This window comes from Anastrepha ludens, chromosome 2 (genome assembly GCF_028408465.1).
Source record: "Anastrepha ludens isolate Willacy chromosome 2, idAnaLude1.1, whole genome shotgun sequence".
NCBI lineage: Eukaryota > Metazoa > Arthropoda > Insecta > Diptera > Tephritidae > Anastrepha > Anastrepha ludens.
Window position 1 is genome coordinate 58,074,416 of NC_071498.1, and position 26,308 is coordinate 58,100,723.

At 40.7% G+C, this 26,308-nt stretch overlaps 1 protein-coding gene across 2 annotated transcripts; it reads left to right on the forward strand.

Annotated features, from left to right (window-relative positions):
• The first annotated feature begins 3,966 nt into the window (after positions 1 to 3,966).
• Positions 3,967 to 23,229, forward strand: LOC128871551 (serologically defined colon cancer antigen 8 homolog). 2 transcript variants are annotated; one of them, XM_054113397.1, is made up of 6 exons: positions 4,010 to 4,287; positions 6,251 to 7,684; positions 7,752 to 7,836; positions 11,254 to 11,371; positions 18,905 to 19,026; positions 21,976 to 23,229. In XM_054113397.1, the coding sequence occupies exons 1-6, from the start codon at positions 4,075 to 4,077 to the stop codon at positions 23,148 to 23,150; spliced, it is 3,147 nt and encodes a 1,048-aa protein (XP_053969372.1). In that variant the 5' UTR covers positions 4,010 to 4,074; the 3' UTR covers positions 23,151 to 23,229. The 2 variants fall into 2 exon arrangements, with proteins under 2 accessions (XP_053969371.1, XP_053969372.1); XM_054113396.1 differs by lacking the exons at positions 11,254 to 11,371; positions 18,905 to 19,026 and having other exon boundaries at positions 3,967 to 4,287.
• The last annotated feature ends 3,079 nt before the right edge of the window (positions 23,230 to 26,308 follow it).

Genomic DNA, 26,308 nt, shown 5'->3' on the forward strand with positions numbered 1-26,308 from the left:
ATTATTTTAAAGTTTAAATAACTTAATAAATAAAAATTAATCTGTTAGGTGTTGGGCCGAGCTCCTCCTCCTATTGTTCGCGTGCGTTTTAATATTGTATAACAAATGGAAGGACCTACAGTTTTGAGCCGACTCCGAACGGCAACAACTTTTTCTATTATTTGATGATCATGCACGGGGATTCGAACCTACGCACTCCCGAGTGGTAGTCACGTACCAAACCATTCAGCCACAGCGACCGCTTAAATAATTACGAACAAAAATTTCAAAATAGGAAGTAAATTTAACTCCTAAATTTTCATCTGGTTTGTGACGAAACTAAATTATTAAAAAGCGCTCAAAAACTCTCTTGCGTGAGCCGAAGCGTGAAAGCTCGCATTGACTTGGTTAAGGCTGATTCGTCTTCGGTCGTTGGTTTTCCTTAGTTCTCCGAATACTTCAGGTAAAAAAAAAGGTTATGTACTCGTTCCACTCAGTACTCGTCCACTACTGATACAGTTGTGATATGACCAGATTTTCCGAACACTTTAGAAGCAGGCGGCCATTTGCTTTGAGGTGTTTATTCCACGAACAACTTTTGTTGAATTAAGCGCGTCCTGCCCCTATTTCACGATATGTCACGTGACGATTATATAATTGGCGCTTATACCCTTTTTGGGTGTTTGGCCGAGCTCGGCCTGCAATTTATGGTGTGCATCCGTATATTTTTCCACAAATGGACGGGCCAACAAGTTTAAGCCGACTCCGAACGGCAGATATTTTTTATGTGGAGCCATAAAAAAGCCCAAATACACTCGGAGCTTTGCCATTGCCTGCCGAAAAACTTTTTCTTCATTTTGGTGTTTCACAGAAACTGGGAAAGCTTTTCGGCAAGCATGGAGGAATTTGAAAAAAAAAAAACTCTAAAAAGAGGGAATTTTATTTCCTGCAACTTTATGAAAATACAGCATCAGAAGACTTAGAAACAAGAGCAACAAAAACACAGAACATAATTGGTATTACTTCCTCACCTTTTGTTATGGCAGAAGATGACGTAGAACATCAAACTTAAAAACAGAAAGTCCCCGACGCCAGATCAAATTACAAACGGAATGATGAACGGGCATGACAATATCTAAATAGCTGCTCAAGTATAAACTAGCAGTATATGGAAAAAGTATCGAGCAGGCTATGGAATTCTGCTACCTGGGTACCATAAGTATATCATCGAAAGAATTAACAGCTGAATTAAACAACCACATGAATAAAGCAGCACGAATTTCTGAGCCATGCAATATTGCGAAATAAACATCTAGGCTTAAAAGACAAAGTCCGAATCTATAAAACATGCGTGCGACCAGTACCCTCACCTATGCAGTTGAGACCCGAGCAGATACAACTGCAGCACAACAAGCAATGACCAAGGTTGATGTGGCAGCATTGCCATCAATCATAGAACATACTCGCACATATCGGATGCCAAACGATGATATTAGAGCGATATGTGACACTGGTGGAGCCGAAGACGAAGAAGGGAGTGGAAAAATCACGTGTCACGTGCCAGAAACTGCCAAAGTTATGCTAAGGACTTTGAGTACGAAAACTAAAAACTTGATTTTATCACTTTCTAGAAAATACTGCAAACTATTGATTGAAGTACTGACGGAACACTGTCTCACCCCACATCACGCCAAAATGGGATTAGTCCTATGATCTCTATATTTTTTTCTGCTATTTTTAATTTCGCCATCTAACATAGGTATTTGGAGGACTCTGTGAAAATGCGGAAACTTGTTGAAAGTACTTTGTTATTATTACAAGAAGAAGTCCAAAATGAGCTAAAATAGAAACTATAGAATCTTTGATTTGATAACTTCGAGCTTACTTATTCAAAATAGTCCCCTCTGGCCTCGATACACTGATTTGCGCGATATAAAAGCTTTTCGAAATAGTGTGTCAGGTCATTGACCAGAATGCCCTTCTGTACTGACATCCTACAAACCTTTTGGATGGTCTATACGGTCGCAAAACATTTCCCTTTCATGACCAAATGCAATTTCCCGAATAGGTAGATGTCACAGGGAGCCATATCAGACGAATACGGTGAGTGATTGATGGTGAAAATGTGATTTCTAGTCAAAAAATCAGTCACAAGAGTGGATCGATGAGATAGTGCATTATCATGCAATAAGCGCCAACTTCCTCCTTCACGGTATTCAGGGCGAATTCGACGAACGCGATGCAACAAAACCTTCAAAACGTCAAAATAGAAAATTGCATTGACGGTTTGGCCCATTAACATGGACTCTTTGTGGACAATTCCCTTGGAATCGTAAAAGCAAATGAGCATCGACTTGATTTTTGACTTCTCCAAAGCGATTTGGGGCCTTCCATTCGGCACTTTGACTCTTAGTTTCAGGTTCCTGTTGAAAACACCACGTTTCATCACCAGTTACTATGTTGTAAAGGAAGTTCTCATATTTTCTCGCCTCTTTAAGGAGGTTTTTCGAATGTTGAATTCTGAGCAATTTTTGGTTCTCAGTTAACTTGTGCGGAATGAAACGTACACAGACCTTTCATAAGCCCAAATGAGCAGTTAAAATGCGATAAATTGATGTTTTGGAGATATTCAACTCCGATTCCATGAATTTCAACGATGATTTCGATTCCTTTTTGAAAAATTTACGAACAATTTCGATGGAGTTTTCGGTGATTACTGATTTTGGGCGGTATGGCGTACGTTCATTGTAATTTATGTCCTCACGGCCATCTCTGAAACGTGTAAACCACTCATGAATTCTGACACGAGAAATCATCGCCATACACTTTTTTCCTCAATTCAAATGTTTCGGTAAACGTTTTACCGATTTTAAAACAAAATTTGATAATAGCTCTTTGTTCGAAACTCATTTTTGTACCGATGACACAAACATACTAATAATTTAGATGCAATAACTTCGCTTCCACTATACCGAATGTCACCAAGCCTTCACTGGAAGTCGGTTAGAGAAGGAACTTCCAAGGCACTAATTCGTTAAGAAGATGGCGCCAACAAAAACAACACAGTCTTGTTTATTTTGGACTGCACCTTGTATGAATGTAATCTGTAGAAAGAACCCAGTGGTTATACGTTTTTTAACCATACACATTTTTGTAATACTGATAGCAATTCATAATAGTTTTAGGTTTTCGAAATCAGGTGTTTCGAGTCATTCGACTATGTGTGAACTTAGAAAACAAAACATTTTAAGCCTTCTTTGACCCACTTTAAGTTAACTGATATTTTTTTCTGTAATTTTAATCTTTAAATTTCAAGAATTCCCTTTAGATCTTTTGATAAAATTTGTTGACGCCCTCACCTTAAAACTTTTCAATTAAAGGCAACATTGTTCTAAGAAGTGTCAGAAAATTAATATAAAACATTTCAAAATTAAAAGTAATGGGTGGTGCCAAAGGGAAATTTTTGAAATCAAAAAGAATATTACCCAACTGCCTAAAAATTTGAGCACCACTCAAATTAATGTGAGCTCATCACGCACCCAAGCGTAACCAAATCAACCGAAAAGAAAACAAAAAAATATGAAAAAAAACTAAACTCCAACTAAAACAACTCCGAAACAACCACCAAAACACTCTTTTTGTCTTACGAGACAGAGAGAACCAAAACAAGAGAACTGACACAGTTGTTTTCTTGTTTTTCGAACAGGTTAATTTCCCAATCAGCAACTACCATAGCAACGGACAAACACCAAACAGGACAAAACAAAGTAATGCAACTTCCTAATGGGAACAAAACTGAAAAGTTTCTAATTATGCTTTATGTGTGCGTGTGTGTGTGTGTGTAAAAGTGTTTTAGGGGCGGAATTCTGATTGCCTACACTGCAAATGCAAATGTGCGCTTGCTGCTTACCTTTTTTTCCTTATTTACGCTTTAGTTGTTGCTTAGAATGCGTGGCGTGGTGTACAAATGTCGAACGCGGAGAAGGCGCCAGTCGTATAGCTAAAACTAATTCTAACAAAAATGTGATAACAAGTGATTTGAGAAAAGTTTTAAATGAAATTTTCTACTTCTACAAATTATTCAGGAATATACCGATGAAGTCTTCAAAGAGTGCGGGCAACAGGAAGTGCAAACCGATGGATTATACGAACTATGCGTACAATGAGGCAGTTAGCCGGCTGAAGCTAATGTTGGCCGAATCGTACGCCCCGCCCAGAGGAGGTGGTGCTGGCGGCAGTGGCGTTTCGGGAGCGTATACGCGGCATGGAAATGAGGATTCGACGGATAATTATTCAGATAATTTGTCGGTGAGTTGAAGAACAAAGTTGTAAGTAGTTCAGTTTAACATAAAAAGTGGCCAATTGGCGATGGAAGATCATTGAACTCTTCAGTGGATTTGACAGCCGAACTCGATTGCATGCAATTGTGAGTTAAGAGAAATTTGTCTGCATTTTCTACGGCATGCATCTCTCTACTTCAATCAGCTTGGGGATTACTATTTTTATACCACGATTCTGAATCCAACTAGTTTTTTATAGCCACATATGTATATTCACATAACGGTTGTACCTAGCACAAAGAATCGAGATAGATATAAAGATGTATATAAAAAAATGTTCAGAATAAAGAAAGTACTCGATATATGTATAGCTCCCGTAGATCCCGCCCTGCATCCATCATTGACGTTCGATATAAATATTACTCAGACCGCATAGAAAACACGCCCATGTTTTGTATGTGAAGACTAAATTTCCTTGCGTCTGTCTGAAGTTACAAGCTATAACTCTCATTGTCTATAAGTTTGTTCGATTGAATTGACAGCCATCCAAATTAAATTTTACTAAAACGTACGTGGGTATATAAAGTTCGACATGAATAGAATTTAGCGCTCCTTACTTGTTTCAATTTGCTTCGTGATCCTAAGAAGTCTGATAAAATTGTATTATTTAATCACTTCACCGACGTCATTGAGCACGTATTGAGTCAAACTGACAGATCTTTAGATCTAAACTGCGAAAATTCCTTTAAGCAACGAAGATTGCTCATCAAGTTCTCTCCTACGTCGTCAAAGATCAAGTCAAGTTACAACAATTCTCTCTGTATGTGCATCCTTCTCTGAACGAGGGACACTTATTGGATTTTCAATAATCCCTATGGCAGCCAAATTGTGGACTTCTTGGATTGTGTCCCATGATTAACCCAACAAAGGGTTGCAGTTCCTTCACTTTTAGGCTGATAAGGAACTCCTGCATAGCTTTTTCGGCTTTTTCAGAAAGTACCTGATAATTTTGCAGGTATTAAGGCTGCTGTTAGGAAACACTTTTTCTACATTTGGTGCTTCATGCACAGAGATTCGAATCTGCGCATTTCCGAATGGTGGTCGCGCGGACACTATTTCTGGAACAATGGTTTCTGCACACCTTGGACCCATAATTGGCTCTAACTGCATTTTAGTGAGCTGCAGATACACAGTTCATCAATTCATCAACTAGTTTGTTAACCTAAACCACAAAGGCTCGAGTTAGTTGAACTTTCATGGCGGAGTTCAGACACAACTTACATTGCTGGATACTTCTTAAAGAAGTACGAGCATTTTCCAGTGACAGTAGGGCAGCTTCATTGCCAATGTAGACTCAGATCGAATGATGTTCGTGGGACCTTCTTTCACTTATAAGTACCGCTGTACTGAGTATTGCAGAAATCGACGATTAAAAAACCGACGACACAATATCCAGGGTGTAAAATAATCTCAAGTTGCCTACAACATCAGTTCAGTTTTCGGTTTTGGATCCTTGGGCTATATTTTAGTGAAATCTCCCAAAGAAGAGATTCCAGACATTTATATTGATGGCAAGCCAACGAAGTATTTCCTCCTCAAGGCACTTCTGACATAAATGCCAAAGTATCAAGTAATTTCTTATGCTCACAGCCTATCTGACGTGCCTATATCCCGTGGAGCATATCGTTTTCATCGCTTGCTCGTGAATCATTTGACCACAGGAATTAAGCCCATGAAAGTTTTAAAGTCAGCTCCTGTCGGGCACTCAAACCATAGATACCGTCATGGTACTGCACCACAAAATAACGCCGCATACACAGCAATTGGTGTGATGAAAGCTGAGTATACCAAAATGCTAAAGCTGGTTTCAGGCTCTAGGTTTTGCAAATGTTCTCCGACACTGCTGAACAAATTTTACCGCTCGGTTTACCTTCAGCTCTACATAAGAGTGTTCCTTACGGCTAATTAAGTACTTTTCTTCCCTTTTACAGGTCATTGAACGCCCGGTCTACTCAGATATCTCAAAATACTTATCGCCAGCTCAGAAGTCGCGCTTGAGCCCGGGGTTTCGCACCAAACCGAAACCTTATAATACCTTCTCATCCTCCAAGGAAAACTTGACACTTCAAATGCCCTATGCGGGCAGCACAACTACCACAACTGCTCCGTTGGATTATTACACACCCAGCAAACCACAACAGCCCGCCACGGACAGCGTTCACGCGCCTGTCGAGATCTTCAATTTCATCGAAAAGCAAGAAGATTACATCGAGCAGCTCGAGAAGGAGTCCAAATACTGCCGCAACGAATTATCTAATTTGCTTGGCAAAGTCAAAGACGTCATAAACGAGAATACGCACCTCACGGAGACTGCACGTTCCGAGTTGGCCGCACTGAGTGGTGCGGAAAAGGCAATACCAACCACAAGTCCCTCATCGGATAGTGACGAGCAGCAACATTACAAAAAGAAATCTGCCACTACGCAACGTTGCAAAAAGGATGCACCACCCACGGTGAAGTCACCCCGCTATGCTGCAGCACCGAATATTGTCTATGAAGCGCGCATAAGCGAGCTTGAGGCAGAGCTTATGCAATCAAACATCGATTTGAAACGCTTTAAGACAGAGAATGAGGAACTCAAACGCAAATTGGCCCACGTTGACCCACTAGTGCTAGCTGGAACCCACACAGCCACTCCAGCTACCAATTCGTCCGGCACGAACTGTGAGGCACATCGCAGGCAAATTGATCATTTGCAGCAAGAGAAGAATGCGTTGGAGGAAAATGTGCGCCAGCTGCAAAAGCTCTTGGATGAGGCCAAGTCACAGCAATTTCAGAGCGTCTCATCCAAACGTTACATCAACGACCTTGTGCAAATGGAGCGCGCACAGGCTGAGCTGGAAGTGAAACACTTGCGTGAGGAGCTCGATCGGCAGCATGAGCGTGTGCGCGAACTACAACATGAGATGGCGCGTCGCATCGCCGATGAGCGCGCCAATGCCGAGCGACGCTACAACACGCAGGTGGATCAATTGGGTGGCGATTTGAGCAGTCAGTGGGAGCAGGTGGCCAAATTGCAGTTGGATTTGGAGCGTGAGAAACGCTATGCGAATGATATAAAACGTGATCTTTCGAATCGTAATGCGCAAATCGAAGAGCTAAAGATGGAGTTGCGCTCAAATCGAAATACTTTTCTAGCTGAAATGGCGCAAGTGAATGCGGAGAAGCAATCCTTGGAGCAGGAGATAACTTCTTTGCGCCTGCAATTGGATCGTGCAGCACGTGAGGCGAAAACCGAAGCGACGCGTTTGACGGCCGAGATAACGTCGTTGCGACAGCGTTTGGATCGTGGTGATGCCGATTTGTTGCATTCCAAGCGGGAGGTGTTGCGCTTAAACGATGAGATCGCCAATTTAGAGAAGGAGGTGTGTTTGTATTGAAGGCAACTGGTATATGAAATTTGTATATTTGAGTTCATCTTATCATTTTCAGTTGACCTATGGAGAGATGAAAAATGAAATCCGTCCCACCAAAAAGGATTTGGATAAACGTATATCTGAAATGCAGGAGAAGCACGGTGAGATTTTTGGTATTTAGAAGAATTTCTTTCTTTTAAGTTTTCATAGAATATTTTAACCTTTATCGACATTTCGCACAGAATTAACAATTAAGGCACTATACTAAAAAAACTAGTAGAAGTTTTTCAGATGCACTGTTGCGTTTTTCTTTAAGTTTCTATTATTTATTCACAAGCCTATTTACTAAATGCGCATCAGAAAAAGTTACGAACTACTGCACGAGCACTCTCTCATGTAGCTTAAGTCTCGATATAGTTCCGCCTCGTATATGACAGATAAAATTTATAAAAAAAAACAAGTAAGGAAGCGCCAAATTCGGTCCGGACTTTATGATTTACTTATATTTTAGTAAAATTTAATTTGGCCTATCCGTAATTTTTTTGAAAAAAAGAAATGCCAGTTATAGCTTGTAACATCAGACGGGCGGACGGAAATTTATTCTTTATATGTAAGGAGTGGCCGTAGTTTTTTTCTCAATACTATCTAATTATATTAGATTTCATTGAGATACCAAATTTGTGAGAGTTTTAATAGGCCAAAAGTGGGTGTGCCTGTGCGACAATGGATTAAGAATACGACAGTTGCCTTATATGACTGAGAGATCGCTATTGAGATTATATAGGATCCCTTAAAGTTAAATTCTGGATCTATAGTATAGTGTAAATCCAACTATCTTGTATGGAGTCCTTAGTTGGTGGAGCTCGCTGGTCTGGACTATGTCAGTTAAGAAGCTGTAGTGAGTGCAAAAGTCTCCCTAATCGGTATCAGTTGGGCGCTTTGGACCACTGCTTTTACTAGAGCTTAACTCAATGATGAATTTAATACCTCTCACTACCAGAAAAACTGAGACAGAGACGTTGAGGCTATAAGCTTGGCTTAAGCTACTGACACTCTAATATCTTTAGAAACTTTGTGGTCATCCCCATGGCGACTCATCAATGTACACCCTCGTCGCATCCGAATGGAACATTCACCATCCATATTCCTTTAAGTGAAAAGTGTGTGGGGTGTAGTACTTGGATACAGGGCCTGACAAACCTGTTCATGAAATTAGTTGGAACGTTTGATGGAGGAGTATTTTGCAAGGAGCTCCCTATCAAGGTCAAATCCATACTACCAGGTCACTGCTTACTTGTGTAACTACTGCCAGGAAAGTAAACATTTAATACTCTTGCAATGTCACAATATCCTTCTGGTTATGCGTGCATTGGAGGCGTTCAATGGTACTTCCAATGTTAACAAAGCCGCAGCTATCGAATTTTCTGGATGTCCGGTCCTGGCATTGCTTAAGTTAAGTATACACGTGGTGAGACTTGCATTACTTCGGGAGTGTTTTTCCAGCAGCTGTCTGGAGATCGAGGTGAAATCGTGTCAGCATCTTCTCCCCAGCTATCCTGCCCTCGCAGGGTTACGATTTAGGCAACTTGGCTCTCGCTGTCTGGCTACGCCTGTGAATATATTTGGCTGATTTAGATATTACGCATCTGATGAATTTCATTAGTAGTATGAAGTGGTAAGCTCAACCGTAAGTTGCCATTGTTCAGATTTCTCTATTACCTTAGCTGCATAACTATAAAAAGTTCTAGCAGTAGAGCCAATGAATTAGTTTAGGCGAGATTTTGTAATGTTTACCAAGTTTACCTTTAGAAGAGGGGTGAAAGTAGCTACTGAGGAGTCCAGTGAGTTGCCAACTAAAACTTTAGAAAAATAGAGTAGTATTGATGAGTATAGGGAGTTAATTTAAGATGTGGGTTGAGTCTGATTACTATTTTATGTATCTATTGGGTTTTAATAGAGAGGTCGCCTGTTTGTTATTTTAAGTCGCAACGCAGTTCCATAAGTTATATCGAATACATATTGAGAATTGCAGTGATTTGTATAGTATAAGCGACTAAATAAGGACTTGAATAGTGCGTCTCACTTATGCAATACCAATGGGATTCATCTTCGTTTTGAGCTTTGGAGCGATAATCGCTTAAGCGGTTTTGATCGAGTTTAACAAAGCGCGTCAGTCGTCTCTTTCTCCAAGCTAAGTCCTTCTTCACCTGATCTTTCCTGCGCAGAGAAGGCCTTCCCCTTCCTCTGCTACCACCAGCTTGTACCGTAACGAATACTTTCATGTATTCACTGCGCTATTTATGTGGCGTAGTAAAGCTCATACAGCTCATTGTTCCATCTCCTACGAGACTCGCTGTCACCAACGTGGAAAGGTCCAAAAATATTACGCAGAATCTTTCCTCATACACTCTCATCGTTCAAGCTTCTGCACCATACGTTAGGACGGGCATGGTGAGAGCCTTGTAGAGTGCTAGTTTCGATCGTCGAGAGAGGGCTTTACTACTGAGTTGCCTACTTAGTCCAAAGTAGCACTTGTTGGCAAGAGAGATTCGCTGTTGGATTTCAAAGTTGACACTGCTATCAGTGTTAATGCTGGTTCCTAGATAAACGAAGTCTTTTACAACCTCGAAATCATAACTGTCAACAGCTAGCCAATGGGCTACTATAATAAAAGGAGACCGATGTCTTTTTCACGCTGCTTCTTTAATATTTAGTGCTAACTTGGAAGCTGTTTCGAATAGTGCAACAAAATTAAAAAAAGGTAAACCCTATGAAGTCAGAGTATTTTTCTTACAGGTTATGGAAAATAAGAACAGGTTTAAAAAAATATTCGTACCAGTGATTCTTTTTTTGTTTTATCTTATGCAACTCTTCAAGGTTAACAGTTCATAGTTTATATGAATATCTGAAACCATCCAAAATTATTTTACATGCATTTTACGAATCTTATTTAGAAATGTTGCTATATTATTTTGAACTATAGAACTTGAAATACGCTTAAAGTTTTTGTTTGATAACTCACTCTTCATATTACACATATGGAGTATATATATCTTAGTCCAAAATAAAGTAAATGTTATATGTAGTACATAGTATATGCAATCTCAGCACAACCCAAATATGCATCTAACAAACCCTGCACCATCATTTGCCTCTACACAGTTTCGGCCTGGGTAAGCTATTGATTTGGCTTTTGTGAATGTTCGAAAAATTATAATATAATAATAAAAAAATTCAAAAAAAAAATATTTAACCATTTTCCCTTTGCATATGTAATTCCATTGGCATCTGTAAAAAATCAGAAATTTTTCATAAATTTTTTGTAAATTGAAGCTTCATGAATTCAAATCGAAATGAAATTTAATCCATACTAACAAGGTTCAACGAAAGTCAATAGTTTATCCATGAGTTTGCGTGTAGATATTACTAAAAAGAAATTAATTCACTTCAAACTAATCGTAATAAGTAAAATTTGCGAAATTTGAATTGTCATTTACATTTGTCATAATAAAATATAATTCAATGAAAATAATTACTTTTACTTATAAAATATTTGTTTTATTGTTTTTGTGTCATAGCCGAAACGGTAAATGAACTTGAGGATATGATACAGAGTCAGAAGCAACTCATGGATAAATTAACCGGCGAATGCAAAGCGTTAACCAGTAAACTCGAGGATACAACTCTCAAGCACAAGTAAATATAAATACAAAAAAGTGATCACTAAGAATCAAAGTCAAGCAATATATTAATGTAGGGACTGGAATGGTGTAAAGAAGTTATTTTGAGGTTATAGGTTATGAGTTTTTGATTAGATACAAATTATTGTTGGCAACACTCGATTAATTCTCGACAAATCAGTGTATTAATCACGCTGGCGTAGAAGCGCTTCTTTTGGCTGACTGACCAGAGGACCACAGAGGTGGCTGAATGGCCAAAACTAAAGAAATAATCCGACAAAACCATATTAGAGACTATACAGTCCCGCCTATACGTTCACGACCCTCCTACCCTCGAGGGAAGAGTGGAAACGGGACGAGATAAGACAGGGCGAGTCCATCCATGTATCCACAGATGGCTGAAAGCTCGAGGGCATGGTGGGCGGGTTGTGTATATTCCGGGCATCTGGGGATCTTCGTCCATTTTCGGCTTTCTGACTACTGAACTGATGGGAATAATGAAAGCCGTGACACTGGTACAGTGTGACGCGATACTTCGAGATGATATCTACACTTTCTCTGATAGCCAGGTGGCGATAAAATCTCTCACAAAACAGTCGACAACCTTCTAAGGTAGCCCTGAAATGCCGCGCATCTCTTAACGAGATGGCTGAGTCATTTCACCTGATGATAACATGGGTTCCTGGCCATTGTACCATTGAGGTGAACTACAGAGCTGATGAACTAGTGAAAATCGGTACCAAATTGACTGATGAGTACATAGACAACGATATAGGTATATCCTTGCAAGCATGTAAACTACATATCCCCGAAGAAATTGTAAGAGTAGATAATGAAAGATGGCGTATTGAAGTCACTTGCAAAATCGCCCTACAGCTGTGGCCGACTCTCAATGTTAAACGCACGGAACTTCTACTAAGAAGAGATAAGCACAGTCTTAACACACTGATTTTAGTTATTACGGAGCACTGCCTAATCGGTAGGCACGCCCAGAGAATCGGTGTGCAAACACATGACTTTTGCAGAAGTGGTCTAGACGAGGAAGAGGAAGAGACGATCCCACACCTTCTGTGTCACAGTCCTGCTCTATCCAGACGAAGACTCGCCATTTTGGGTAGACAATCCTTTAATGAATTGGAAGATCTCGGCTCTGTCGGAATTGAGGGTCTTACAAAATTTTTGAAGAGTACACATTGGTTTTAGGAGGGATAAGGGCAAGTTACCCACGCGGCATCACAATGAGCCATGAGCCCGAGTGTGTCCCACAGTGGACAATCGCTTCACCATAACCTAACCTACTGTCAATAGCATTCGGTATAGAGCGATGTTAACAGACTTTCTGGGTCCAGAGTGTGACAACATTGAGCTTAAACAATAGCCGAGCTGTGTTTGCAACAAGTCGACGCTATCCTGCAAAACAGCTGACTATCATATAAGTACTCATCATCATCACTTATTACAAAAGCGCTCAGTAAACTATTAATTTCTGTTTTAGCCATAGAAAAAACAGATAGTTTCCCCTTGCACTTCCAAATGGTAGTTACGCATCAACTCATTTGGCTACGGTGACCATACAACAAACAGAATAAAATTTGATACCAGTACCTGGTTCAGAGTAGCCACATTATAAGCATAAAAGTGATTAGTTGCCCTGCCCAGAGCACAGTAGATAAATTTCTCACTTATATGAAAATTGCAAAAACCTATATGGTAATTGGTAAAAGAGAGATAGAATATCACACCGACAAGGGAAAATTATAAGTTTTTTCCCATGGCTAGAACAAAATTGAGTTGTTTACTGAGCTTGAGTACTGATGAGTACTTAAGTGATAGTCAGTTGTCTTGTAGAGGCCAGTCGCATAATGCGCATGTATTAGAGACTAATAAAATACTTGTACATGGTTGGAATTTCGGGTAAAGTGCTCAGCATTAACCGATGAATCGATTATTTTGTCTAAGGCCAAGTTAAGTCCTTTGGATATTTGTATGATATGCCATTGCGTTGATACGCAAAAATCATTTTGATATCTCAAACTGTTGAGGTTTTATTTGAATTAGTTTTTCTATCCTTTTTATTTGGTCAAATAACTTTGAAACCAGTTAGAGATTGACCTGTAGCTCGGGATGTCGTTTTTATTCACAGCTTTGAATATAACATACATGGGTGTGATAGAAGTAACTTCCGAAGATCTATGAATTGTCCACAATCTAACGATTTCTTTATTAAAGATTAGCAGAAGTAGAGAGGCAAGAGGGGAACAATTTTTGGGCTAAATAAGATGAGAATCCATCAACATTTACTTGCCATGAACTTTTGATGTGCTGAATATTATCCCAAACATCATACAGTTAGCAGGAGAGAACCAAAATTAACAACGGAAACAGTATTCACTTTATCTTATGTAATAGATAAATTTCAAAATTGGAACCGAAAAAGTCGGGAAAAAGTTCAACAGCTTCCTTGGTAGAAGATGCGTAGTTTCAATTAAAGAACGCATCCCAGGGAATGCGAGAGCAGGACATTTTTTTTCTGTATAATGACAGAATGCTTTTGGATTACTTTAATTTCATCCACATTTCGCGCATAATTACACCCAAAACTCTATTTAAGGACTTAATTTTTTTAGCCTAACGCAAATATTTTTACCTATTAGCTTTGGCATTAGATAGTTCAGGTTAGGTTACGGTGGTAGTCGGTTCGTATGACCAACTTACTTAGACCTTACAGGTCCGTTGTGATACCACTGTACGACACGGGAGTCTTGTTTATATATCTTCATGAAACCATTTTGAGGCTCTTATAAAGTGCAGGATTGGTCTAATCCCCACGCCAGAGAGTTCTGTAAGAGAATTGAAAAAGTGCTTACCTAGACCACCTACTCTGATTTTAGCTAAGGCTGGACAATTGCAAAGGAAGTACTCAACTGTTTTTTCCTCTTCCTTCTCTACAACTTTTTCAATATTCATGGGAGAATACTCCTAGTCTCAAGGAATGCCTGCCAAATACAAAATAACCGGTTGTAAAGCCACGACCTTCGAGATATCCTTTCTTCAGAGGCTAAACAATTCCTTTGCCCTTTTCTTGTTTATTTGCGGCCATAGTACCCTGCCTGTTACGCATGTCCCTTCATCTTTCCATGACCTATTGACCTCTTGGATAATATTGTTTTTTATTATTAATTTACTCGTGGAAATAGGTATCCCAATGAAACTTTTATCACTGAGCAGTTGAAGAGCAGTACCTTTCCTAGCTAGCTCATCGACTTTACAGTTTTCCTCAATATCCCTGTGCCCCGGAATTCAAATAAGGCCGACCTTGAATACGACGCTAATATCATTTAGGACTGCCCGGCATTCCTGTGCAAACTTTGATCTTGGTATAGCTGTATTCATAAATTTCATTGCCGCATGGCTATACGAAAATATACATACGACATGAGTACTTAGATATGTATCCGCTTCTTTTATAGCTAGAACTTCTGCCTGATAGACGATGCAGTAGTCGAACGGATTGTTCCAGTTATAACTTCTTCGAAATTACTCCATAGCCAACCTTATCGTCTGTATAAAAATTTAATTCCCCCCTTCTCCACTCCTTAGCAAAACGCAAATATTTATCCCTACTAGCTTTGGAATTAATAGTTTAAATTAAAGAAAAAAAAATCGGTACATTTTATAGTTTTTTTTATACTATATATAGGCGAAAATGCAAGTCAGTCCGCTGAAATTGTGAATATGCCGATACTGTAACAGCTCATTATGTGTTTGCTTTTCCGATTCCGTTCAATTTTGGTGTGAAAAATGCAACTCACACATGCAGTCCATCCTCGAAAATGTCGCTAAATCACGGATATAAACGAAGTTGACCTGCATGCAGTAATCGTAGTATCGTCCAAGAGTAAAATATTTACTTCTTGATAGTTTTACACCGTTTGCGCAAAATAAAAATAAAAATAAAAATAATGGATTTCTTTTTCCCCCAACTATTGTAATATAATTGTTAAGAGCCGTGTTTTGAATAAAAATTGTGAAACCTCAAAGAATCTAAATTTTACATATTAGCAAAAGGCGCTTCTTAGGAACGACTCGAGAATTTACTTAACTGATATCCAAATCATTTCTTTACACCTTCCAATCTTACAAATTTTATAGTTGCTTAACACCGAATGGGTTTCATGAGTACTTGATTATTTTTGAAGGAATTTTGCTTTAATACAAACAAATGCAAATCCACTAGAGATTATTTAAAAAAATATTAAAATTCAATTAATTTTTCGTAAGTTTGAAATAAAGTCGCAAAAGCCAAAAGTGTTACTATATACATTTTGGCCAAATTAAGAACTGCGTAGGGTACAGGCGAAAATACCCAGCATAACACCAATTAAAAAATCGAACTTGCACCAAGAAAAAAACTATAACAAAAGCAAATTAAACCGTAACGCACAATACAATTCGCCATTTAATTTTGCTAACAAGAAACACAGAAATATAAAACTAAACACAGCAACTAAAAACAAAAAAAAGAAACTACAACAATCACAAAAGAGAAGACGCTGGATTAATGCGTTGTCGTTTTTCACAATTCTTATTTATTTTTACTGCTGCCGCTTGCTCGTATGAAATGAAAACACTCTTAAAAATAAAACAAAAAAATACAAATCTACAAAACAAAACAAAAAAAAAAAAAAACAATCGAAACAAAAAACCAAACACCAAAACTTGTATAACAAATAAAAATGCATTCGCAATTAAAAAATGTATAATGTAACGTGATTTATTACTGTTAACCAAAAAAATGCACGCACCTCAAATAAAACATTACTTATTCGTAGAAACCATAGTAGCAAAACCAACAGCAACAACTACAACAACAATGCTGACAGACCACAATACGACCGCAAAAACCCACACGGTCATATCAACGCAATCAACCCCAAGTCAAGTGCCATATCAAACGCCTACAGTGTGGGCAACAACTCAGCCAACAATGCATGCGCCCAGGACGCGCACGACAACTGCAGCACCTTACGTAGCAACAACAACAACTACAACAAGCGGCGTCGCTTGGTTTGTGCCGACACAGGGCAAAGCCACAACAACGCAACCGTCGACAGTCAAATCGTCTACAACAAAAACGGAATCATTGATCACCACAACAATGCAAACCACAAAAGCGGACATGACGCAGCCGCCCTTCATGAGCGGTTCATTGACGGGCACCATACCAAAAATTCCGCAAACCCCTACGACAGCGTTCGTAAGCGGAAGCGCGTACGATTTGCCGCTTAGGTTGCCCGCCGCCGTTAGCGAAGTGAAAACGGCAAACGAAGAAAAAGAAGCACTAGGCGAACACAAATCGAGCTCACCAGCACCAACGCCAAGGCCAGCTCACAGTCGTCGTCATCGTTTTGGCAGTGACGATGACATACTCACGAATATCACGAAAAGCAACGAGCGACTCGAACGCGAATTGGCCAAAATGCCACCATTGCCGAAGATGTCCTTGTCGGTGCATCGACGTCAACAGCGCTGTGGATATTTGTATCGTCCACAATCGGCTTTTCTACAACGCAGCCTTAGCGATGAGGGTCGCAGTGGGGGTAGAAATTTAAATCGCGGCCGACGCGAAGTCGACGGCACGCACGGTAGTTGTAGTAAACCCACAAAACACTTAGCGAGTTGTACACATTTTGAGCCGATGGCGTGCAAGTGTTGTTGTAATGCAAATAATGTCGAAGACAACAAAAGCAAAGTAACCGCAGAAAAGCAAACCCGTTGCACTGATAGTAAATATTTATTTAGCACCGAGAGCACTTTTGAGGCAAAAGCTTATGCAAATGTAGGCACAACGACCGCAAAGACAACAACAAGCGCACCAACAACAACAGCACCCACATACAATAGTCGTAGAAGTTGCTACAAATATAGTTGGGATGCACTCACCTTTGCCGCAATAACTACGCCGACGACGACTTGCAAAGCGCAAAGTGCGTTAAAGGGTCACACGGCCAATACGTGGTCCTCAGCAGAGGCTACAATCACGGCGACAGAACAACCGACCTCTCTTGGAGATGCCTCTCTATTCCATAAACATCCCACGATTGCTAGTTTCCCTTACGGAAAATCCACTACGCATTCTACGCCCACACCCGCACCTACGCATTCTCCTCCGAATTACCAGCGTTACGAGAAAAAGGATGTAGGACCGAAGCTATGCACCACATGCAACCCGGTTCTCACAACTGGCACCTGCCCTTCATCCACATGCCATCCACCTTCATGTTGCCCCCATGCCCATTGCAAAACGGAGCAGTTGCCTTGGCTGCAACAGCATCTAGTTTTGAATCAAACTTTTAATGGACGCGAACACCTGTGCGCGGACATTTGCCACGCATGTCAGAGCCCAAGTCAAGGCGAGCACTTGACGGCGCCAACTGAACGCAAGGCGAATGAACAAGAAGCAAGCAGAGCGGCAGCTAAGCCAACATCTAGCGAGGATAAAAACTTCACGCGCTCTATGCCATCGAGTCATGAACCGCGCACATATTTCGAAGAGCTGCTGCGACGCGATGAATGTTATGCGGTAAAGAGAGTGGGCGGTAGCGCGACACGCGATTGTAGCAGCAAGGGAAATGTAGTGGTAAAGAAAAAGCCACGTCCACCTGTAAAAGTGGACGTAAATGTGCGTTTAGTGCCCAAACCGGGTAGAGAAAGTAAACAGGCCAAGATGGAAACTGACGCAGCAGCAGCGCACAATGTGAAAGTTCAGTTTAGTTCTGAGCCTGCAATCTCGGCTGATAAGAGCGCCGAGCAAGAAAAAGTGGAAGGATTAGAAGAGCAAGCGCTTCCGCTTGCCATTGATATACCCGATTTGCCGTTGGACGAACTGGAATTGGAAGACTTGGAGCAAGCAAAAGTGGAGCTTTGAAACTCTGATTTCTCTTTTAACTAATGGGTTAATATATTAAATAATAATTAAATGATTTATTTGTTATATCCAAAAAGTAGTTTACACATTTTGGACACAACGCATAAGTAAAGATTTGTAGCGCATTGGGCAACGCTGTAGGAAAATGCTCTTTCTAACTTACGCGTCATGCAAAATGTATCACTTTTACCTTATCCTTATTTACTTCTATTATATATTCAATTCACCTTTTGCTAATATAGCGAGGAAAGTCAGCTTCTACGTGAGACGAATGAGAAACTTATGGAACGGCTAAAGCAAATATGGGCAAACTACAAGGAACTGCACATGGAGCGGGAGAAGGCGCGACAACAGAGTTCGGTATGTCCGAATGGACGTCACGGCTCTGCAAGTGATACCGCAGAGTCCGTAGAGGAAGAGCATTTTTCTGCGCGTACCTATAGTTTAGACAAGGTAATTGATTTGTAGGATATGAAATTAACTAATCCTTTTTTTTTCTTTTCTCTCTTTCCTCTTCTTTTCTATCTCTTTATATCTATTTCACTTCTTTGCTTCGAAAACTGCTTTCATTTCACATTTTTGTGGAATGCAATTTTACTACACGCAAATATCTCTACGTAGAACGGAAATATCAACTTTACAATCGAATGTAGAATATTTATCTAACCGTATGCTAAATAGTGAGCGAATTGGTAAATTAGACAGCACTCCAATTTCCTACAGTAATCCACCAGGTGGTAAAGGTAAATCGAAGTGTGAAGTATGATCAGAAAATCTAGAAATTATTTCTACAAATAAACACATCGGACACACATACAATAATACTCATTTACACTCACACAAGAGGTCTTCTTTCAGTTAAATCAACTTCTCAGATTTTTCGTACAGTTTATCAATTGCGACCTCTGTGACCTCTGTGATCTATTGTGCTTAGCTGCATACTTAAAACTGGGGGCTTCTGATGGCTTTGAGTATTTTCTCAGGTTTTTTGTTCCTTTTGCTTTTGCGAGAGCTACAAAAAATGTTGTTGGGAATGTGCTCTGAGTTTTATCATTCAGTTACCAAAAATGACGCTGTCGCTTATTTATACTAAATCTAGTTTCATGAACTGATAACAAAGTCTACTATGTTCCCAATAGTATCCAGTAATGTTTCGTAATACCTCTCCAGGCGCGTAGGCGTTTGATACAACCTAAGCCTCTATCCAGGCTTAGGAGCCTATTTGATGTTCTTCTGTTGCCTGCCTCTGTCCTGGGCTCTCCATCAAGGGTGATGTGAATTACCTGTGGGCTTTCGTTAGCTTCTGGTCTATGCACTTTTGAGATAGTGCCTAATTTCGCCAAACAGTTCGCCTGACCGCTGCCATCATAATATCCATGTCCCCAAGATATTGAGGAAAGTTAAGCATTTATCTTTTTTCGATTTCAAAGCTGCATTCGACGTCACGAAAAGGAGTTGCCTATATGCTGCGATGTCTGAATTTGGTATCCCCGCAAAACTAATACGACTATACAAAATGACGCTGTTCAATACCAGCTGAGCAGCACCGTGAGCCGTTTGAAACCAAGCGAGGTTTCCGACAGGCTGAATCATTGTCATTCTTTAACCTGATGCTGGCAAAGATTCTGCGGGCTCCTGAACTTAATCGCTCCGGCACAGTTTTTTATAAGAGCGCACAAATGTTGGCGTATGCCGATAATATTGAGATAGCAGAGAAAGAGGAAGGCCGCCTCTACGTTACAAAGATCAGGTTGTTAAACTCGGCAGAAATCGCGTAAGCGGTTATCGCTCCAATCAAAAAGAAGAGAAGCATTTACAAACGAGTTTAGATGTTATTATGTGAGGCTACAGTGCACAGAATGCAGAATGCCGAGCAAAATGCTAATGCGCTTCGAAGTTGTGGCGCTTCGATGCTATCCACGTGATGCTAGGTTCTCAAAAACGTAGAAACACATACCTCCCTTTCTTCTTCTTCTTAATCGTTCTTCGCAGAATAATACTTCCGTTTCCCATCAGTAAATTCTTGTATAATGTTATCCTTTTAGAAATAAATTATAATATAACATAATAAAATTTAAATCTGTTTTCTTTCTTAATTGATGCTTACACCCTTCTTATATTTGTGGCGTGCGTCTTGATGTTTTTCAACAGATGAAGGGACCTAAAGGTTTAATGCGACTCCGAACGGTAGATATATTTTTTTTTTACGAGGAGCTTTTTCGTGGCAGAAATACACTTGGAGGTTTGCCATTCCACGGAGGTTCTACACAGTCCCGAATGGTAATCGCGCACCAACCTATTCGACTACGACGGCCGAATTATATTCTATACAGACTAAATTTGGTCCATAGGGAGGAGGTTAAGAGTTCTAAAGCTTTCTGAAGTGTTTTAAAGCCTCTCTGACCCTTGTGAACGGGCACAAGTACCACACGCGGGGATTTTATTCTCATCTCCTTTTACATTTAATGGCTGAAGATTACGCAATTCTTTAACTGTGAAAACGTAATGAAGCAGGAGCTTATCCGTCTATAAAGAGCCTGTGACGCAAAAGGTTGCTCTATTATCACCTTCGAAAAAATACGTCCCGAGGATCATATCCGCACAAATACTTTGCCAAATTGAAATTTTTTGGTCGTAAAGAGTTTATTATTGCATGTTTTCTGTGGCATAAAAATCGACAATATTGCTAATTTACGCTTCCATTCAAAGAAAAATAGGCCTGGGGTAGTTTTTATATTAAATAAACTCATTTATATGGTAGGGTAGATTCGGTTATTTGATTGCCGAAAAAACGAGAAATTGAACTCTCCTTTGTAATACCATTCCAAGGGAAAATAGAAAATAGAGGATCAAGTAATCGCGAGAGGGTTGGTGAAAGACAGAACGAAAGATCGGTGTTCAGAAGGATCTTGAGACGTTGCAAGTTCTTGTACTTGCCCAGCTCTCACAGAGTTGACGCAACCTTCGCAGAAGTTAACCACAGGCAACGATGTGATCCCCCAATCCCCTCATTGCGCGAGAAAACTTATTCGCATACCCTCTTTCTATATAGTTAATCAGCCCAGCAGCTTTCGGTAATGTCCCTGCGACCAAGTACCTAGAGGAGCTTAACTTTTGGATGGAACCAAGAGGGAAGTCAGACATTCCCCGACTAGTTGCGAATAGATAATTAGGTACTTCTTTCACAATTCTTACACAAGTAAACAACCAATTAACTAATTGTTTTAAGGCGGGCTGGGATGTGGATGGAGAAGATTCGGGTTAGACCCAGCGTGGTGGTGCTTTGACAAGCTAATCTTTTGTTGAATCTACGGCTGAAGAATTTTAGCGCATCCTTTCGGAGTGTGTTGTTCTGTTTAAAAATCTCCTTTACTCTTGGGTGGTGGTATGTAGTGAAAATATATCACAGGCGCATACAGTATTTGTTAGGTTGTCCCACGAATAATGGAACTTGCAACTTTTGAGGATCGCTTTTATGGCATAAATGCGCCCAACCCTTCTTTCCACATTCTTGGAGCGCGGCATGTGACTACTCCTCGCATGATACTGTGGCACTCAAATATCTATACTTTCTCAGTAAAAAACAATAAAACACTTCACATTTTCAAGAACACAATCTTTACTTTTTCCGCATCCTTATGTTTCATATAATTCTCGACATGAATGTAATTGAAAAAAATATTTATCCACAGCCACTCTCGACTACAAGCCGTCCACATTTGGTACAGCCGAGCCAACACGTACCACCGTTGATGACTACACCAAGTCCGCTCCGTACACTTACGAATCCATACTCGGCAAGTCAGGTGCTCCCGACACATTTGGTAGCACCGCTACTACCAGCACCATCAACAATACAACACCCGCCATTACCACTGCCAGTTCCTTATACAATAAGCCCGCTTATGAACAGCCAACCATCAGCAGCGATAAAAACGATGACTACAAGTCAAGCTACAACAACAAGTACGGCCTCAACGATCCCGATGACGAAAATATCAAGGACAATTTGGGAGAAGGTGAGAAAAGGCGCACCAACAATGACATCATCGGTAGTGGTGGCAGCACCAGTGCCGCAATCCCCTCAAGTGACACAACCCGAACCGACTACGATTACACCAAAGACTACAGCAAAGACTACGACAAAGATTACTCCAAAGATTACAGTAAAGAGTATACCACTGGCGACATCAACACCAGTGGCGGGGGGACAGACTTATCGCGCAGCGGCACGGACCCGAACGTGGCCGCTCCCATCGCCAGCACTGGCAATGACTACAACACCGACTACAGTGGCTATGAGGGATATGGACAACAACAATACGATGCCAGTGCATACGATGTCAACGCCTACGATCAGTCAGCTTACGACGGCAGCCAGCAGCAGTATGGCACCGCAGGACAATACGACACCGACACACAAAGCGGGTACGACACCAGCGGAGGACAGGGAGGCTATGGTGATTACTCAGCTACCGACTACGACCAGTCCGCCTACCAGTACGAAGGCACACCCGCAGTGGCTGCCACTGGAGAAAGCACAACAACGTCCGCGGCAAGCGAAAGCATCAAATCACCGCCGCCAACTGTTGACAACAGTGGTGCCGGTGACTTCAACGCCACACCAACAACACAAGCACCGTCAACACCCGGCAGCATCACATCCCCATCAACCGCACCTGCTGTCACGTCACCTGCCGGTAGAGTCGCCACGAACGTTGCGGGACGCACAGCAACGGAGAGCCGCAATCAACCGCGAGCGAGCAGTGGCGTTGTGGGGTCAGGAGGTGCCGGTAGCAGCGGATCAGTCGGCGGAGGAAAATCCAATTTGTCACAACAGTCTGCCGCGTCCGCCCCCAAAAAGTAGTTGCGCTGAGTGGGTTGCCGATAGTGTGAGTTCAACAAGTGAGCTTTGTGATCCATTTGAGTTAGAGTTTAGTATAAGTAGTCCGAGTTTGATGCGTTCGTTCGGTTCGGGTTCGGGATCTTCCTGCACTGAAGTGGAAAACAATATGGAATTCGATTCGATTTCCGAAATGAGTATCTCACCGGCGCAAACTGCCATCAGACGTATAAGAGCAACTGATTCGGACACGAGAGAAATGGCAGTTAATGTGGCAGAGGAGGGGAAAACGGCAAAATAATGAAGAATATGGCCAGTATAACCAATAAGTTTTTGAACTAGTCCTTTATAGAATAATAGCAATAAGGAAAATTGTAAAAAATTAGTTATAAGTAAAAATTAAAAGCAATTTTATGTAGCCACCTAAGTCAATAAATTTCGAGTGTATAGAGTGTATAATTTTAGAACAGTTTAAATTGGAAACATTAAAAAATATTATAAAAAGAGTTAAATTTCAATTGGTTTAATTTAATAAATTATTAAATAAAACTTTTAAATGAAATTTAAGTCCAATGAATAGAGTAACGGTGCATATATAGCTTAAAAAAATACCATTGGTAATACGTATAATTTCACACAATGCCGGACATTTTTCCCAAATGCAATCGCCTCCCGACAGGCAAGGCCAAACATTCGAGTATATTTCGGTGATGAGAAAATTTGCAGATAGAAGACTTGGAACAGCCCTATCAGATGGCCTTCAAAGTGGGTTGTACAGTATCTTTTAGCAAGGACTTTCTTTCCGCTAGGGATGCTGACCGACTTGAAAGAGAAGGTTAGGATACGTTTTAACGAATGCTATAAAGCTAAGAACTTTCAAACTTACCGTGTAATTTTGAATGAATACAAAAACTCATTAAATATGCCAAACGCAACTCATGGAAGGAGTCCTGCGAATCAATTAAATCCGTGAAGTATTCTACCAGGTTAAGCCAGGCCCTTTTGAGGGAAAACTCCTGCACAACTTTTGCAAAAAGGAAGATGGGGAGTGGGCTGAATCTGCAGAAGAATCTTTGACTAAGTTGGTAAATAATCATCTACTGGAAAATTCTACTACCCTACTTTACATTGTTGGCAGGAGTCGACAGGTAGGGCTACTCGATGTTTCCCTTAAATCTATCCTGTCGGTTGACAGAATCACGTGCACAATAGTTTTTCCTCCTTTAAATCTTCTGGTTTTGATGATAACTTGCCTGTGATGCTTTAGAAAAGAAGTATCTTGGAGGTTCTTGCCTTGCAAGAAATCTACTTGGCGCGTATCATTCTTAATCACGTCCCGGCCAACTAGAAAAAAAGGATGGTAGTTTTTATCCCCTAGGAAGGGAGGACGGGTCACGATTCGACCAAGGACTTCAGGCCTATATGTAAGTCTTACCTCATTTATCCTAAAGGTATTTGAAAGATTGATTGATTATCATGTCCGAGAGCACATCGAATCTAAATTATCTCCAGCGCAACATGCTTACCTGAAAGTGAAATCCACTGAATCAGCGTTACACGAGATTGTAGGTAGTGTCAAAAAATCTCTGGAGGACAAACAATTCACTTTGGCAGCCTTCATAGATACAAAGGGTGCTTTTAATAGTCAATTGTCACTGCGTTAGATAGACTGGAGGTGGAAAAATCTAACTGCCTCTGGATCTAATCTCTGCTTGGTTGCGGGGAAGTTAATGCGGGGGCAAGATGAGCTAGATTCACTAGATTCATGAACAGGGGGACGCCGCAGGGAGGTGCACTTTCGCCCGTATTTTGGCTAGTTGCTATTGACGAAGTTCTGACAATGTTAAATAAGGGTGCTAATGGTATCGGTATCATTTCCTTCAGTCATGGCTGAGATTTTGACTGTACTCAGTCGCTGGACTCCCAGTTGCGGCCTCCAAGTCAACTCTGATAAAACGGAGCTGGTGCTCTTTATCAGAAAATATATACCTCCACATTTTAGACTTTATACCAAACTAAACAGCCACGTTTTTCCGCTTTCATTGGAAGTTAGGTTTCTTGGAGTGATACTTGAATCCAAACTCCATTGGAAGCTACACATTGAAAATCGGGTAAAAAAGGCCAGTATAGTCTTTTGTTCCTGCAAATCTATGTTTGCAAAAAATGGGGACTTAAGCCACAGGTCGTGCTGTGAAAGGTTTTGCCAATTTTAACGTATAGATGCCTGGCTTGGTGGGAAGCTCTTCGGAAGGGCTATAATATCACTAAATTGGGGAGGGTGCAAAGGACTGCATGTATTGGCATCATCAGAACAAATATAACTTGCCCCAGTGCTGCCCTGAGTGTCGTTTGCTTACTTTCCATCGACTTTTGCGTCATGTTCATCGCTGCTCAAAGTGCAATCAGGTTAAAGGGGGTTGGTCTCTGGAGGCAATCACTCAAGGGACATGGTAGCATCTTCGGGCAGTTAACACCGTATTTCTCCGAACTCTATTCTTTATACCTATTTGCAAACTAGAGTTTGAGGGTCGTGCTAGAGCAATCTTTCCAAATAGATAGAATAGCTGCAACATGGAATCGAGAATTGGTGTAGGGTTTTCTCTAAATCAGCCAATTTATTTACCTTCTTAAAATTGAGGAATATGTACTGATAGCGTATTTCTGGCAGACGTGTTGCCGATCCTGCAACCTTGAAAAATGCTTAGGGAACGTGGGAGAAAGAGAGATATTAACATATTATGTAGATATTTTCCGATAGTCAAGCCGCATCAAGGCTCAAACAACGCCATGGTGATCAAAGCTCTTGGGTGTGCAGGTAACGTTTCTCTGATCTGGGTTCTAGGACATAGGAACTCAGGGGGAAATGGATGAGATAGCCAAAAAGGGGACTGAATTGGCTTCAGAGGCCTCCTACCTGGTCATCGGCATCACCCTGACGGTTGCTAAAGGGGAATTGCAAAACTTATTTCTCAAGAAAGCGCAGAAAAGATGGAACTCTATTTCTATGTCGAAAACCCTTTGGCCAATGTACAATGCAAAGAGGGCTCAGAAAGTCCTGACAACTCTACGCCAATAAATTTCCTAACTCGTAGCTGTGTTTACCCGCCATTGGACGATCGGCACACACGCGGATAAGCCAGGGTTACCATCCAACCTTAGGACCTTTCAGAGAAGGAGACTGT